This window comes from Ailuropoda melanoleuca, chromosome 14 (genome assembly GCF_002007445.2).
Source record: "Ailuropoda melanoleuca isolate Jingjing chromosome 14, ASM200744v2, whole genome shotgun sequence".
NCBI lineage: Eukaryota > Metazoa > Chordata > Mammalia > Carnivora > Ursidae > Ailuropoda > Ailuropoda melanoleuca.
This window is the reverse complement of record NC_048231.1, coordinates 58710479-58722983: the sequence shown is the minus strand read 5'-3', so window position 1 is coordinate 58722983 and position 12505 is coordinate 58710479. Positions and strand designations below refer to the sequence as shown.

Genomic DNA, 12505 nt, shown 5'->3' with positions numbered 1-12505 from the left:
GTAAGGCAGTCAGAACCCATACAATGATCAGCAACACCCTGGAAGAAGGGAATTAGAACCTTAAGTGGCCTTGATTGATTGGATAAGTATACAGACAAAAACAAAATTAATTTTAATCAACATGAACATAGATTCATTCAAAGAGAATCCTGTACACACGAGTCAGGATTTGGTTTGAGGATGGCAAAAAATACATATCTGAGGTTCTAGTTGACTGAAAGTTAAATGAGAAATAATTTAAATGCAGGATGACTTCTTAAAGCTACCACGTCACTACAATTACCATTGCTACTAATAGCTAACTTTCCTGTATACTTACCACGAGCTAACACTGCTCTAAGCCCTTTGCACATGACCATTGATCCAGGAGAGGCAAACAAGAGTATAGGAAACACAGTTTGTCTTTCCTCCCTGAGGTCAACTGAACACCAAGCAGTAGCCTGGTGGTGGCCCTTCCTCCCAGCTCAGATGCCAGGTTCCTTGCAGCTGTACCTGCTATAATGTTTTCCTCTCAGGTAAAATTCCAGTCTCTCTGTTTGTCAAGTCTTGAGTGAGTAATAGCTATTTCTTAGAATAGGAATAGATACTTATTAATGTTACAAATAGAATAGATAGGGGACTTTTTTTTTTTTTTAGCCAAAAGCATTTCAATTTGGCTTGTACTGGGGCATCTGGCTGGCTCAGTGTGGGGAGCATGTGACTCTTGAGCTTGGGGTCCTGAGTTCAAGCCCCATGTTGGATGTAGAGATTATTTAAATACATAAATACATAAATAAATAAATAGATTTGACTTGTAGAATTGTTTTAATAACATTTATTGGAGACCTACGCATATGCATAGGAAGAAGTTGTAAAAATTCTGCTTTTCGTAGGAAAATTTAACATCACTTCAATATACAGTCTTCTGATTTGAACTCACATATCAAAGTTAGAGAAGTGGAAATATATTTTAATGCATTTAGATGAAATTGTCAAACATTCTCATGTCTGTGGAACAGATTTTTTCAAATCTCTTAATACCCTAGAACAGTGCCACTAAGATGATTTTAATATGTATTATATTGTGAGCAAGAATCATGTGTAAAAATAACAAACATTGCTTTCCTGGTTTTTAGATGTGTGGTTTTTAACAACAGAGGAGTGGCAGGGGAGAATCTCTTGGTAAGTAAATTTAAATTAATGACAACAGCTTAATTTTTAAAAGAATGATTTCTAGTTTTATAATGAAAAGCACATTCTTCTTTATTTAAACTAACTGTGTGTACAATACAAATTCACTGTGGAAAAATACAGTTAAGCAACAAGAAAAGGAAATTTATTAGACTCGCAATTATACGACCAGGGGAATCCCCTTAGCCTATGTGTATCTAGATTGTACATCATAAGTAAAATATACATAACGTATTTCTATTTTTATAGAAGCTGAAGATCTATAAGTTTTTTACTTACTGTATTTTAACATCAATAGATATTAATCTATATTTAATGCAAAACACATTTTCTTTAAAAATTAACTGGTACAAAACAGAGCAAACAGTATGGTGATACTTTTTTTTCCACTTAAGAAATTTACTTTTGTCATGAAATAGATTGACTGTATGTTATATGGCTATTTGCCAGCCAAAGTTTACATAGAGGAAATTTTATTTAAATCTTTTTATTTACTCAGCTTTTTTCCCCTCTAACACCTTAAGTTTTTGCTAGAGGTTCTCCCACCTCTTAGAAAATCATCATTCTATCTGATGTTAAACCTGTGAGTTGGAGTGAGAACTCCTATTCACTGAAATTTTTTTGAATATTTTCAGCTGTTAATCCCTTACCACTCCAACAGGTCAAAAACAATTCTACCAGAATTGAAAGGAACTTTTTTTTTTTGAGTCATTGATAGAGAATGATAGATATTAAGACTATAAACAAGTCATGCTGGAAATAAAAATGTCACTAATGTCAGTACTTTATGAGAGCTTGGGGGGAAAAGGGCTCTCGCACTTTGCATTACGGGGACTTGGGTCCTGGAGGGAATCAAGATCAACATGATTTCAAAAACTAAAGTTATGAAATGTTTACGTTCTTTCTCAAGCACTTCACAATAAATAGTTTGATGTGAAGGTTCACATTTCCTTATTTAGTCCAGCCCTTTAGAAATCTTGTAGACAAATGGCAGGTACTCTTAAAGGAAAAGATTTGAATTTGCCACTGTGGCCCTGGACCCACGAAATCATTTTTGAACAGCTCTTGTCTGCTATGTGTTCTTCTAGGTGCTTCCAGGTTACAAAAATGGGGAAGACATGGTCTGAGGCACTCAAGAAAATAATGTGCTACAAAGTAAAGTCCATTAGGTCTCATAGAGTGAGGGACAAAGATCTGTTCATTCAGAAAAAGTGTTTTGTATGCCTATTAAATTAGACACTAGACAAGGCAATATGGTGAAGAGTGTACATGATATTAGATGCAACTTTAGCCCTTAGGAGCTTTTACTTAAGTTGCAGGACAGAGTTCAGATAACTTGAAAACATATGCAATACAGTGCAAAATGTAATTGTAAGAGGATGTATAAATATTGTCGAGCATAAAGAGAAGGCATAACTAACTGCTTGGGGGAGGTGGGAGAACATCGTAGTGGAGGTAAATTTCAGTTGGATCTTGAAGGCTGTGGTATGGAGCCAAGAGAGGGAATAGAGAGGCTTTCTCAGCATAAAGAGTGAGATATGTAAGAGTATGTACTTACTGGTAGAGGGATGATGATGAGGATGATTTTATTGAATGTTTAGAATATATCAATTATGTCTTTTTGTACTTAATGTTCAACAGTAGTAACAACGCAATGATTTAGTTAAGCATAGCCATCATCACCTCCCCTTTACCGCCTGAAGAAAGTGAGGCACAAATAGGTTAAGAACATGCCCTAGCCAGGATATTCGGAACCAGGATTCAGACCCATGTAGTCTGACTGTGTGCTTATGGTCTTCACCATTATGTTATCTCCCTCTCATTCAGGAAGTGACAGGGATTCTTCTAGAGGGTTGGGTGGGATTTTGAAGTCATGTGGAGAATCCAAGGAGCCTACTGTTGAAGCATTGACATTTAACTTTTTTTTTCCAGCTTTATAGAGGTATAATTGGCACATAAAATAATCTGATCATGTCCCTGTTTTAGAGAAGGAACCATGGCAGCAGTGTGTAAAAGAGATGGAAGGGAAGGAGTCTGGAGTCCCGGAGGCCAGTTGGAAAGCAGTTATCATAGATGTACCCAGAGTTTAAAAACAGAGGTAGCGGGGCGCCTGGGTGGCACAGCGGTTAAGCATCTGCCTTCGGCTCAGGGCGTGATCCCGGCGTTATGGGATCGAGCCCCACATCAGGCTCTTCCGCTATGAGCCTGCTTCTTCCTCTCCCACTCCCCCTGCTTGTGTTCCCTCTCTCGCTGGCTGTCTCTATCTCTGTCGAATAAATAAATAAAATCTTTAAAAAAATAAAAAAATAAATAAAATAAAAACAGAGGTAGGAGGGAGAAAGAAGAGAGAACAAAAATGAAGGTTATTGACAGGGCAGAAAGAATATTAATTGTATTGCAGGAAGCAAAAAGAGGAAAGTCTAGGTCGACATTTCTAGCTTGGCTGATTGGTAAAAGGCCCTGATATTTGCTGAAAGAGGAAATTTAGGAGAACTTACAAGATTTTTGGTATAAAAAAAATTCAGTTTTGGATGTTTTGGGTGCTTTGAGATCATCCAGGTGGAAATTTGTAATAAACAGTTGGATATAGTAGGGCCTCAGGAGGGATATACAAGCTACAGAAGGAAAGATTGTCAGTGAAGAAGTGAAACCTGGAGCTCAGAAGTGGTGGAGATTGCTTAGGGACGGTTTGAACAGCAAAAGGGGGAGGTCTATGGATAGAATCTTAGAACACAACAAGTAGGAAGCAGGAGAGAAAAGGAAGAGCAAGAAGCTTGAAAAACCTTCTACGCTTAGCATTTGAAGTTCATTGGAAATTTACTTTGAAAGAATGTAGCAACCTAGTAACTTTAAGCCATCGTGTTAATTGGTTTTTTGAAAAATCTCCAAGAACACCTCAAGTTCTCACAAAGGGATAGGATATAGATAAACATTTTAAAATTTTTATTTTATAAAACTTTTTTATATTAAAGAATTTAGAGTTCTAAGTGAGAAGGTAAGAGTAGCTTGGTCTCTGGAGTCTTATACGGAGCACTGGGTTGAATCCTGATGAACTATTACCTCCAGCAATTATCTGTATCACAAAGACTAATGTAATCTAATTTTAAAAAGCATTGAGGGGCGCCTGGGTGGTACAGTAGTTAAGCGTCTGCCTTCGGCTCAGGGCGTGATCCCGGCGTTATGGGATCGAGCCCCACATCAGGCTCCTCCGCTATGAGCCTGCTTCTTCCTCTCCCACTCCCCCTGCTTGTGTTCCCTCTCTCGCTCGCTGTCTCTCTCTCTGTCAAATAAATAAATAAAATCTTTAAAAAAAAAAAAAAAGAATTGAGATGTAAAATTACTGAAATGTAATTACAATCATATGCTTTAAAACACCTGCTTTAAAAAAGACTGTTAAGGGAGTAAATTAACCATAATTTAATATATACTTCTTATACTCTAATAGATCACAAAAATGAGATGCCAGTATTGATTATTAGAGCTATCTTTGATATTTAGTTCCCTTGATAATCCTTCTTTCTGCCCTTAGAGCTGTGAACAATTACTGTTTCAGACTGAGGAACTCTCATGTTTATTTATGCCTCACCTCATTCCAGAAAGGATTTAATGTAGCTCAGACCCGGAGTAAGACCTTCCTGTGGGCATAAGAAAGAACAAAGATGAATCAGCAAAGATCAAACAGGAAGTCAAATTCTCTAGCTGAAATTAACCCAAAAGAGCTAGAAAAGGTGAAATGGAATTTAGTGTAAGCAGTTCTCCTAGGAGTGGAAGAAATGCAAAAAGAAGAGTTTTGCTGAAATATGTTCGTGCTATACTTAGAATTCATAGGGATTACTATGACGCCTGCAGAGGAGAATAAGAAAGAAGGAAGTATTCCACTACCATATTGTCCTCATTTCCAACTGCACATTGCAGAATTGTGGAAAAGCCAAAAGCCTTGCTCACTAGGAAATGAGAAGCCTGCACATTGCCCTCCCTGTGGCTGTTAGCTATAAGAGATGGAAAGTCCTAGTCTCAGTAGACTGACCTTCAGATATTCCTGCAGGGTTCCTGGAGCCCTTGGAGTAGATGGTACCTTTTCTTGCTCTCTGCAGATGGGTTTTCAAGGATACAAATCCAGGAATCCAAGTTATCCACAAACTCCCTAGTATTATTAATTACTTTATGAAGTATTATACTTCCAGCTTAGTTTAGGAACGATAATTTACAAAGGCAAAACTGAGTTTGTTGAAAGCTCTATAGAGGCCCCACTTTCTTTTTAGTTACGGGGTCATACAGACTTCTGTATCTCCAGGCTCAATAAGAAAATAGCCACCTTGGAAAATAGTCTGGCACTTTTTCAGAAAGTTAAACATAGAATTACTTCCTAGCCACTTTGGAAAATAGTCTGGCACATTCTCAAAAAGTTAAACATAGAATTACCATATGACCCAGCAATTCCACTCCTATGTATATAACCAAGAGAAATGAAAATATATGGTCATACAATAACTTAACCATCAATATTTATAGCAGCATTATTCACATTTAATCAAAAGGTAGAAAGAACCCAGATGTCCATTGATGGACAAATGGGTAAGGAAAATGTGGTGTATCCATATCACTGGATATTATTCAGCCTTAAAAAAGGAATGAACTACTGATACATGCTATAACGTGGATGAACCTTGAGAATATTACACTAAGTGAAAGAAGCCAGTCACACAAGATCACATGTTGTATGATCCCATGTATATAAAATATTAAGAATAGGCAAATCTCTAGAGATAGAAAGACAGTATGTGAGTGGTTGCCTAGGGCCGGGGGAGGGAGGGTGACTGTTCATGGTGGCAGTTTCTTTTTGGGGAGATAAACATGTTCTGAAATTGTGGTGGTGGTTGAACAACTCTGAATATACTAAAACCCATGAATTATGCATTTTATTTATTTTTAAAACATTTTTAAATTTAAATTCAATTAATTAACATATAGTATATTATTGGTTTCAGAGGTAGAGGTCAGTGATTCATCAGTTGCATATGGTGTACCTGGTGCACATTGCATCACGTGCTGTCCTAATGCCCATCACTCAGCCATCCCATCCCTCCACCCCCCTCCCCTCCAGCAACCCTTAGTTTGTTTCCCATGATTAAGAGACTCATGGTTTGTCTCCTTCTCTGGTTTCGTCTTATTTTTTCCTGTCTTCCCCATGATGAACTGTACATTTTAAATAGGTGAATTTTATGGCATGTGAATCATGCTCCATGAAGCTATGAAAAAGAAAAGCCTCCTTCAGGTACTTTCCATTCAAGTTAAAGCTAGTTCAGCAGGTAAGGGAGAGCAAACAGAGGGAGCAGAAGCTGGACTATATTTTATTTATTTATTTTTTAAAGATGTTTTATTTATTTATTTGACAGAGATAGAGACAGCCAGTGAGAGAGGGAACACAAGCAGGGGGAGTGGGAGAGGAAGAAGCAGGCTCCCAGCAGAGGAGCCTGATGTGGGGCTCGATCCCAGAATGCAGGGATCACGCCCTGAGCTGAAGGCAGACGCTAACGACTGAGCCACCCAGGCGTCCCTTGGACTATATTTTAAAGCAGGTGCTGCTCAAGTGGATCGATTCCACTTCTCAAATTATCTGATACCAGCCCCTGACACGACGAGGGACTGCAGCAGAACATAAACCACCTTCAGCTCCAAGCACACTGGGGAAGTGAGCTGATTTGGGGGGAGGGGGTGCATAGCAATATTCTCTCGGTGAGAGAAGCAGCACGCTTATTTTACATTCTGACGCCAGCGCTTATCTCATCCGGCCTGGCACTTTGCTTCCGAGATCCTCTAATCCTGAAAAGCTCATTTTTTACATGAGGATGCCTCTGGAAAAGTGGGGTGACAGGCCTGAGGTCATAAAACTGATTAGTGGCCTCAGGGCAGGAACTCAGGCTATTTGCTGAAATGTCCTTACCTTCCAGCGCTGGCTTTAAGTCAAGTCAGGCTGAAAACCTGGGGTTAGAGATAAAAGGGATTTTCAACAGAGAGTTCTTACCTCATCATCAGGTAATGCATGGTTCATTAAGGACTTGGATCTAGAGAAATCTCCTCTTGCTTCCTACTGAGGATTTCTACCTTAGCTTTGGAAGCTAATGGGATGGGAGGGATGTAGTGCTCTTTCCCCTCCTGAGTTCTGTTTTCAGAAGTAGGCGTTCAGAAGGGATTAAGGACATTCCTTACAGTCTGAGGAGAAACATATAAGGCAGGACCAATCAGGACACAATTCAGTGGTCAGACTCAGACCTTCAGGCACTGTCTTTCCCATACCCGATACCTTCCTACTGAACACCATTGTGCCCCATCCAAGTCTGCTCTTTCCTAAGTGCTCCAAAAATTACCTCTCCTTCCTTCCTCCACCCCAGTCAGAACAACCCAGGAAGGCTGATCTCAGCCAGATAGGGGTATGAATGTGTTGAGTCCTTTAGAATTTTTTCCTAACATTGATAGGTCCAGTGCAGGAATATCGACTCTTGTTTAAGTGGTGGGTACACAAAAGTTTGTACAATTCTCTATAGTTAAACAATTTTCAAATAAAGAAAAAGAATGTTTAGATAATTAAAGAATTTCTGGGAATAATAACAATAACTTAATAGCTCGCTACCATTTATTGAATGTTTAATATGGGCCAGGTGATCCTATAAGTTATGCAATGTTTGGCAGCACTCCCTGTGCGCCGCAAGGAATTCCCACAGCACTAGATTGCCCTCTTCCCAAGTCAGTCTAGATCGTTATCATTCTTGTCACTGCAGCCTCCTTCGCTCTTGGCTCAGCTCTCACCCTATTTCTCTATTCTTCTCCTCTCACCCCTGTTTCTCTCTATTCTTCTACTCTCCAAGCAGTTGGTTCTCAGCCCTGGCTACACATTAGAATCCTCTGGGAAGCTCTAAAAAACACGGATCCCTGGGCCCCCACCCCTACCCCCCCACCCCCGAGATCCTGATTCATTTGGTCTGGGGTGGAGTCCAAGATTCTGTGATCTGGCTTAACATTCCCCAGTGAGTCTAAAGTACAAGCAGGGCTGAGGACCGCTGTGAGGTGGCAGCCTCCCTTCCAACCCTGGCCCTGGAAAGCCACCTCTGGCCCCATACCCACCAGGGCAGGGCATGAGACTTGCTTCTTAGGTGCCTGGACCAAGGCTAACTCCTGTCTACCTGGCCGATCTGCTCTAAGCCACCAACAGCACTGGGGACATTTATTGGTGTCACATTTATTGGAGTGCGTATGCATGTGAGCCATATAGAAATGAGTGGGAATGTGGCACCTAGACCATCTTGGCCTCAGAGGTGGCCGGGATATTCCTTGGGGCCCTTTGTTTTGTGGCTAGTTATTTTAAGAAACGGTCAAAGTCCCGGGCACTTTTAGACACTTAGTCATTTTACGTGTCTTATCAATGACTAGGTAAAATGCTTAGTCATAAAGTGCCAGTTTGATTTATGTATGCATAGTGTTGTTTTCTCTGACTTCCTATTTAACAAACTCGTCTTCTAAAAATAAGATCAATTTTCCTAACGAGTGGGGCAGATCACTGGGTACTGGACCGGGGGTGAGTGGAATGAAAACAAGACAGCAGCAACAACAAAAACATGCTGAAGAGATCAGTGAGGAAGCATGACTGATACTCACGAAAGGACGACTTCCTCTGGGGGCCTACGTGCACACAAGAATCACGGTTCCTTTGAGCAGCATCTTATCCAGTATTTCAGTACAGACCTTTAAATACTTGGGAGAGGAAGGCCGTAAAATGAAATATTCTAAGCTCCCGATGATTATCAGACATTACAATAAAATAAAAGTGAAATTGAAATTATTATTATTATTTTACTTGTAGCAAAAATGACTGTCAAACTCCACTCACTGAGCCAGAGACCCTTGTCGTGGTAGCGGAAGACTGGCCCCTCGTGTATCACACTACCTACACTTGTCAGTTCACCGGCCAGCCGAAATTGAGATGATTGTTTCAAAAGACATGTAAGTGTCTTCTTCAGTTTTCATTTTGCTGGATGGAAAACTAAAATCCTCACTGACCCAGCTCGGTATTGAATGTGAGGCACCCCCGCACTGAGAGAAGGGTCCTGGGCTATGGCTTCTGCTGCAGATTAGCAAATTCATCTCCTTCCAGAATAGCCGGGGAGTCAGGCTACCTGATAAACAGGGTGAATTTTAATTTGTTTCTAGACCGGACAAAAAAAAAAAACAAACCACTTTTTAAATGAAAATTTGCATTTTAAAACAAATGACCTCTAAACCAGGACAGGAAAATTCTCTTTCAGGTTAGGGAGAACTCAGTTTGTCTACTTTTTTGGAAGTGAATTAAGAAGGATAGATTATATCTAGTTCAGAGATGAATATAAAATATATGCTTTACTCTTTTCCTATCTATTATGTGTGAATAATTAAGAATTAATTTTAATTCATTATTCTCTTCAGTGATTTTTTTTAAATGAACCTCTAAAAGCCATTAAACAAATTACTATTGTTTCTCTCAGATCATAGCTGCAGGTGAATAATTTGAACAATCTTGGTTTGTAATTATTTTGAAATTATTCTAACTTATAAAATATTTATGCCCAAACATCTGCCGGAAGGTTATCTATCTTTTAGATTTTCTTCATCTTTCCAGAATAACTTTCCCATCCTCATCTCACTGTAAAAAGGAGTTTTTACCACCCAGCTGAATGCTGCAAGGCCTCTCTTAATCCCTTTTCTCATTAGATATGGCTTACTCTACCTCTGTTCTGGAAGCATGGAAAAAGACAGGAATTACTGCAATAGGATTAGTTGCTGGTTGCATTAGTAGCCCTAGCAACTGAGAATTAACTAATGTTTTGCCTAAAAAGCTGCTAGTTATATTTTTAGACCTGAAGAAAATTTCTGCCAGGCCTATGAATTCAATGTATGGCCCCCATTAGTGTCTTTGCTGTGTATCCTTGATGAATCCCTTCTTTAGTAAGTCTCAAGTCCTGTAAAGAAAGAAGGCATATGATGTTTCCTCTTGGAACCATCAAGTAGCGAGAGGTCACGTGATATAACCACATAGTTTTGCATATCAGAAGTTATTAATCAGACCTTCTCATTTTTCAGTCCTGTATATTTCAGTTCCATTCAACAAGTATTTATTGACTATCAGAGAGAGAGAGGTAAGATAGTAGTAGACAGGTAATAGATAACGTGGGCCAGGAACAGAATGTCTGGGACAGTTGGGGGTAGAATTGGGAAAGGCTGTGATGTCATGGAGACCAGAGGCCACATCTTGGCCTTTTACCTGATATTTATTACAAGGCATGATTTCAACAGGCAGAGTCAATGGTAAAGGACACTTGGCAGATGAAGTGTCTACACAGAAGAAGGATATTATGAGGCCAGCACACAAGACAATAGTGGTGTGTCATTGACCACACTCTGTACTTATGGAAAATTGGTAAAATCCGGAGCTGGAAAGGTTACCTGACATATTGTGGAGGGCTTTGAACACTTGGCAGAAGAATGTGTCCTTAGTTCAGCCAGCAGTGAAAAGCTGATGAAGATTTTAAACAAAGATACTGTCATGATTAGAGCTAGAAATGTTCTTTAGGAAGATTAATTGCCAGCGAGTGGGAGATATGATTAGGGGTGGTTATGAGCAAAGGCTGGACGTTAACTAGTTCAGTGGTTATTGCAGCAGCCCAAGTAAGAGGTGAAAAGGCCTGGTAGCAGAGACTGTTGGTGCCATACCCTTGTCACATCCTTACCTCTGTGGCACTTACAATTTCCATGCATGCCTTACATGATGGCTTTGACCTGCAAACGCTCACATGTCCTGAACTGGGACCTCTCTAGCCACTGGAGCCTGCTGGACCTGTGCTCAGGGCCAACCAGGAGTGCCAACGAGTGACCGTCCTCCAGGAGCAGTCTTCAACCAATGGCTGAAGGGAACTGGTGGAGCCCAGTTGCCTTGCCACTCATTTGGGATAATTTTGAACCATATTCACATAGTGTCCCAAAGTGCCTCAAGAGGACTGGGTCCCCCGTTGCCCATAGCCACAAACTACTTGGTCCCATAGTCTTTACTGACTTCCTACCCTCCCTGACTCAGTTCACCATTCCCCTACTGGTGCTTCCTGGTATCACCTTCCAAATGAACCGCTTGCACTCACATCCTGTCTGTCTCAGGGGCTCTTCTAAGAGAATCTAACATACCAGGCCTTTACTAGAGTGGAATGAAGGGGTTTCTGGTGTTTCCTGCAAAAGACACTGAGGAGGAAGAAGCTACGGGACTTGGTAGTTTATTGGCTGTGAGATTAAGGGAGAGGGAGAAGGCAATGTCACCTATAGTTTTAACGAGGAAAATAAAGGTGTCATTTATTTTTTAAAAAATGGGAAGTTAGGACAAGCATTGTAGTGTTCATAAAGAGAAGAGTTTACTTTGGGGCATTTTAAATTCGAAGTAGTGACAGAACACGACAATGAACGTGCCTGCTAGAACTTGGAAATTTGGATCTGGAGCTCAAGATCAGGTGACACGGTGGAGAGTTGGTTTGGTCGTTGCCTAGAGGTGGTTTGATGAAGCCAGGAAGGTAGGTAAGACCTTCAGGAATCAAGTATTGACCAGAGAAGCAGATGCATGCCTAAGACAAATTTTTGGGAATGAGTATTCACATTGGGTTTGTGGGGGGAGTGACAGGAACCAGGCAGGAAATGGAGGAGAATGGGATAGCGCCATCAGCAGGAGGAGAATGGGATAGCGCCATCACGGATGCCAAGGGAGCAGCTGGCAGGATCCTGCCAGAAGGTTCTTGATTTGCTGAATTTCAGAGTTGTGGCAACTTTGATCCATGCCAGTATTATCAGTTTTGATCTTAATGGAATCCATCTGGAAAAAAAGCATTTACAGAAAAATCAGTTCCTATATCTGAGGGTACCAGATGCTGATTTACTAACTAAATCCCTCATGGTATCCTGGTGCTTTACAAGAAGTCATTTACTTATTACAAACATGAGATCCAGGCTCTGCTACTTGGTGACCTTTGGCAAATTACTCAACCTTGCTGAGCCTCGATTTCCTCTTGTGTAAATAAGGAACCGGGTCCTTTCTGGCACTAAGATTCTCTGATCTTAATAATTTTCCGCCATTTTTCTCATTCCCTGACCTCTGTGTGTATCATCATGTGTTTCCATATGTGTGAATGCATTGACGTCAAGCCTGCGTGACAAGAGTACGTGTCGGTGACTGTCACAAATACTTCAGAAATGTTAAAGCTATGCAGTGTGAATAGACTCACATGTAATAAAAACACCATGTAAGGATTTCTTCACCTGAATTCCTGTG

General features: G+C 40.4%; 1 protein-coding gene across 3 annotated transcripts in view; it reads left to right on the top strand.

The window, feature by feature from the left end:
• Positions 1-12505, top strand: part of ABHD3 (abhydrolase domain containing 3, phospholipase) — a 40936-nt gene that overhangs the window by 15641 nt on the left and 12790 nt on the right. For all 3 annotated transcript variants that reach the window (XM_034642594.1, XM_019809103.2, XM_002928345.4), the window contains one exon: positions 1116-1161. In XM_034642594.1, coding sequence (XP_034498485.1) covers positions 1116-1161 — 46 coding nt within the window. The remainder of the gene's footprint in view (positions 1-1115; positions 1162-12505) is intronic.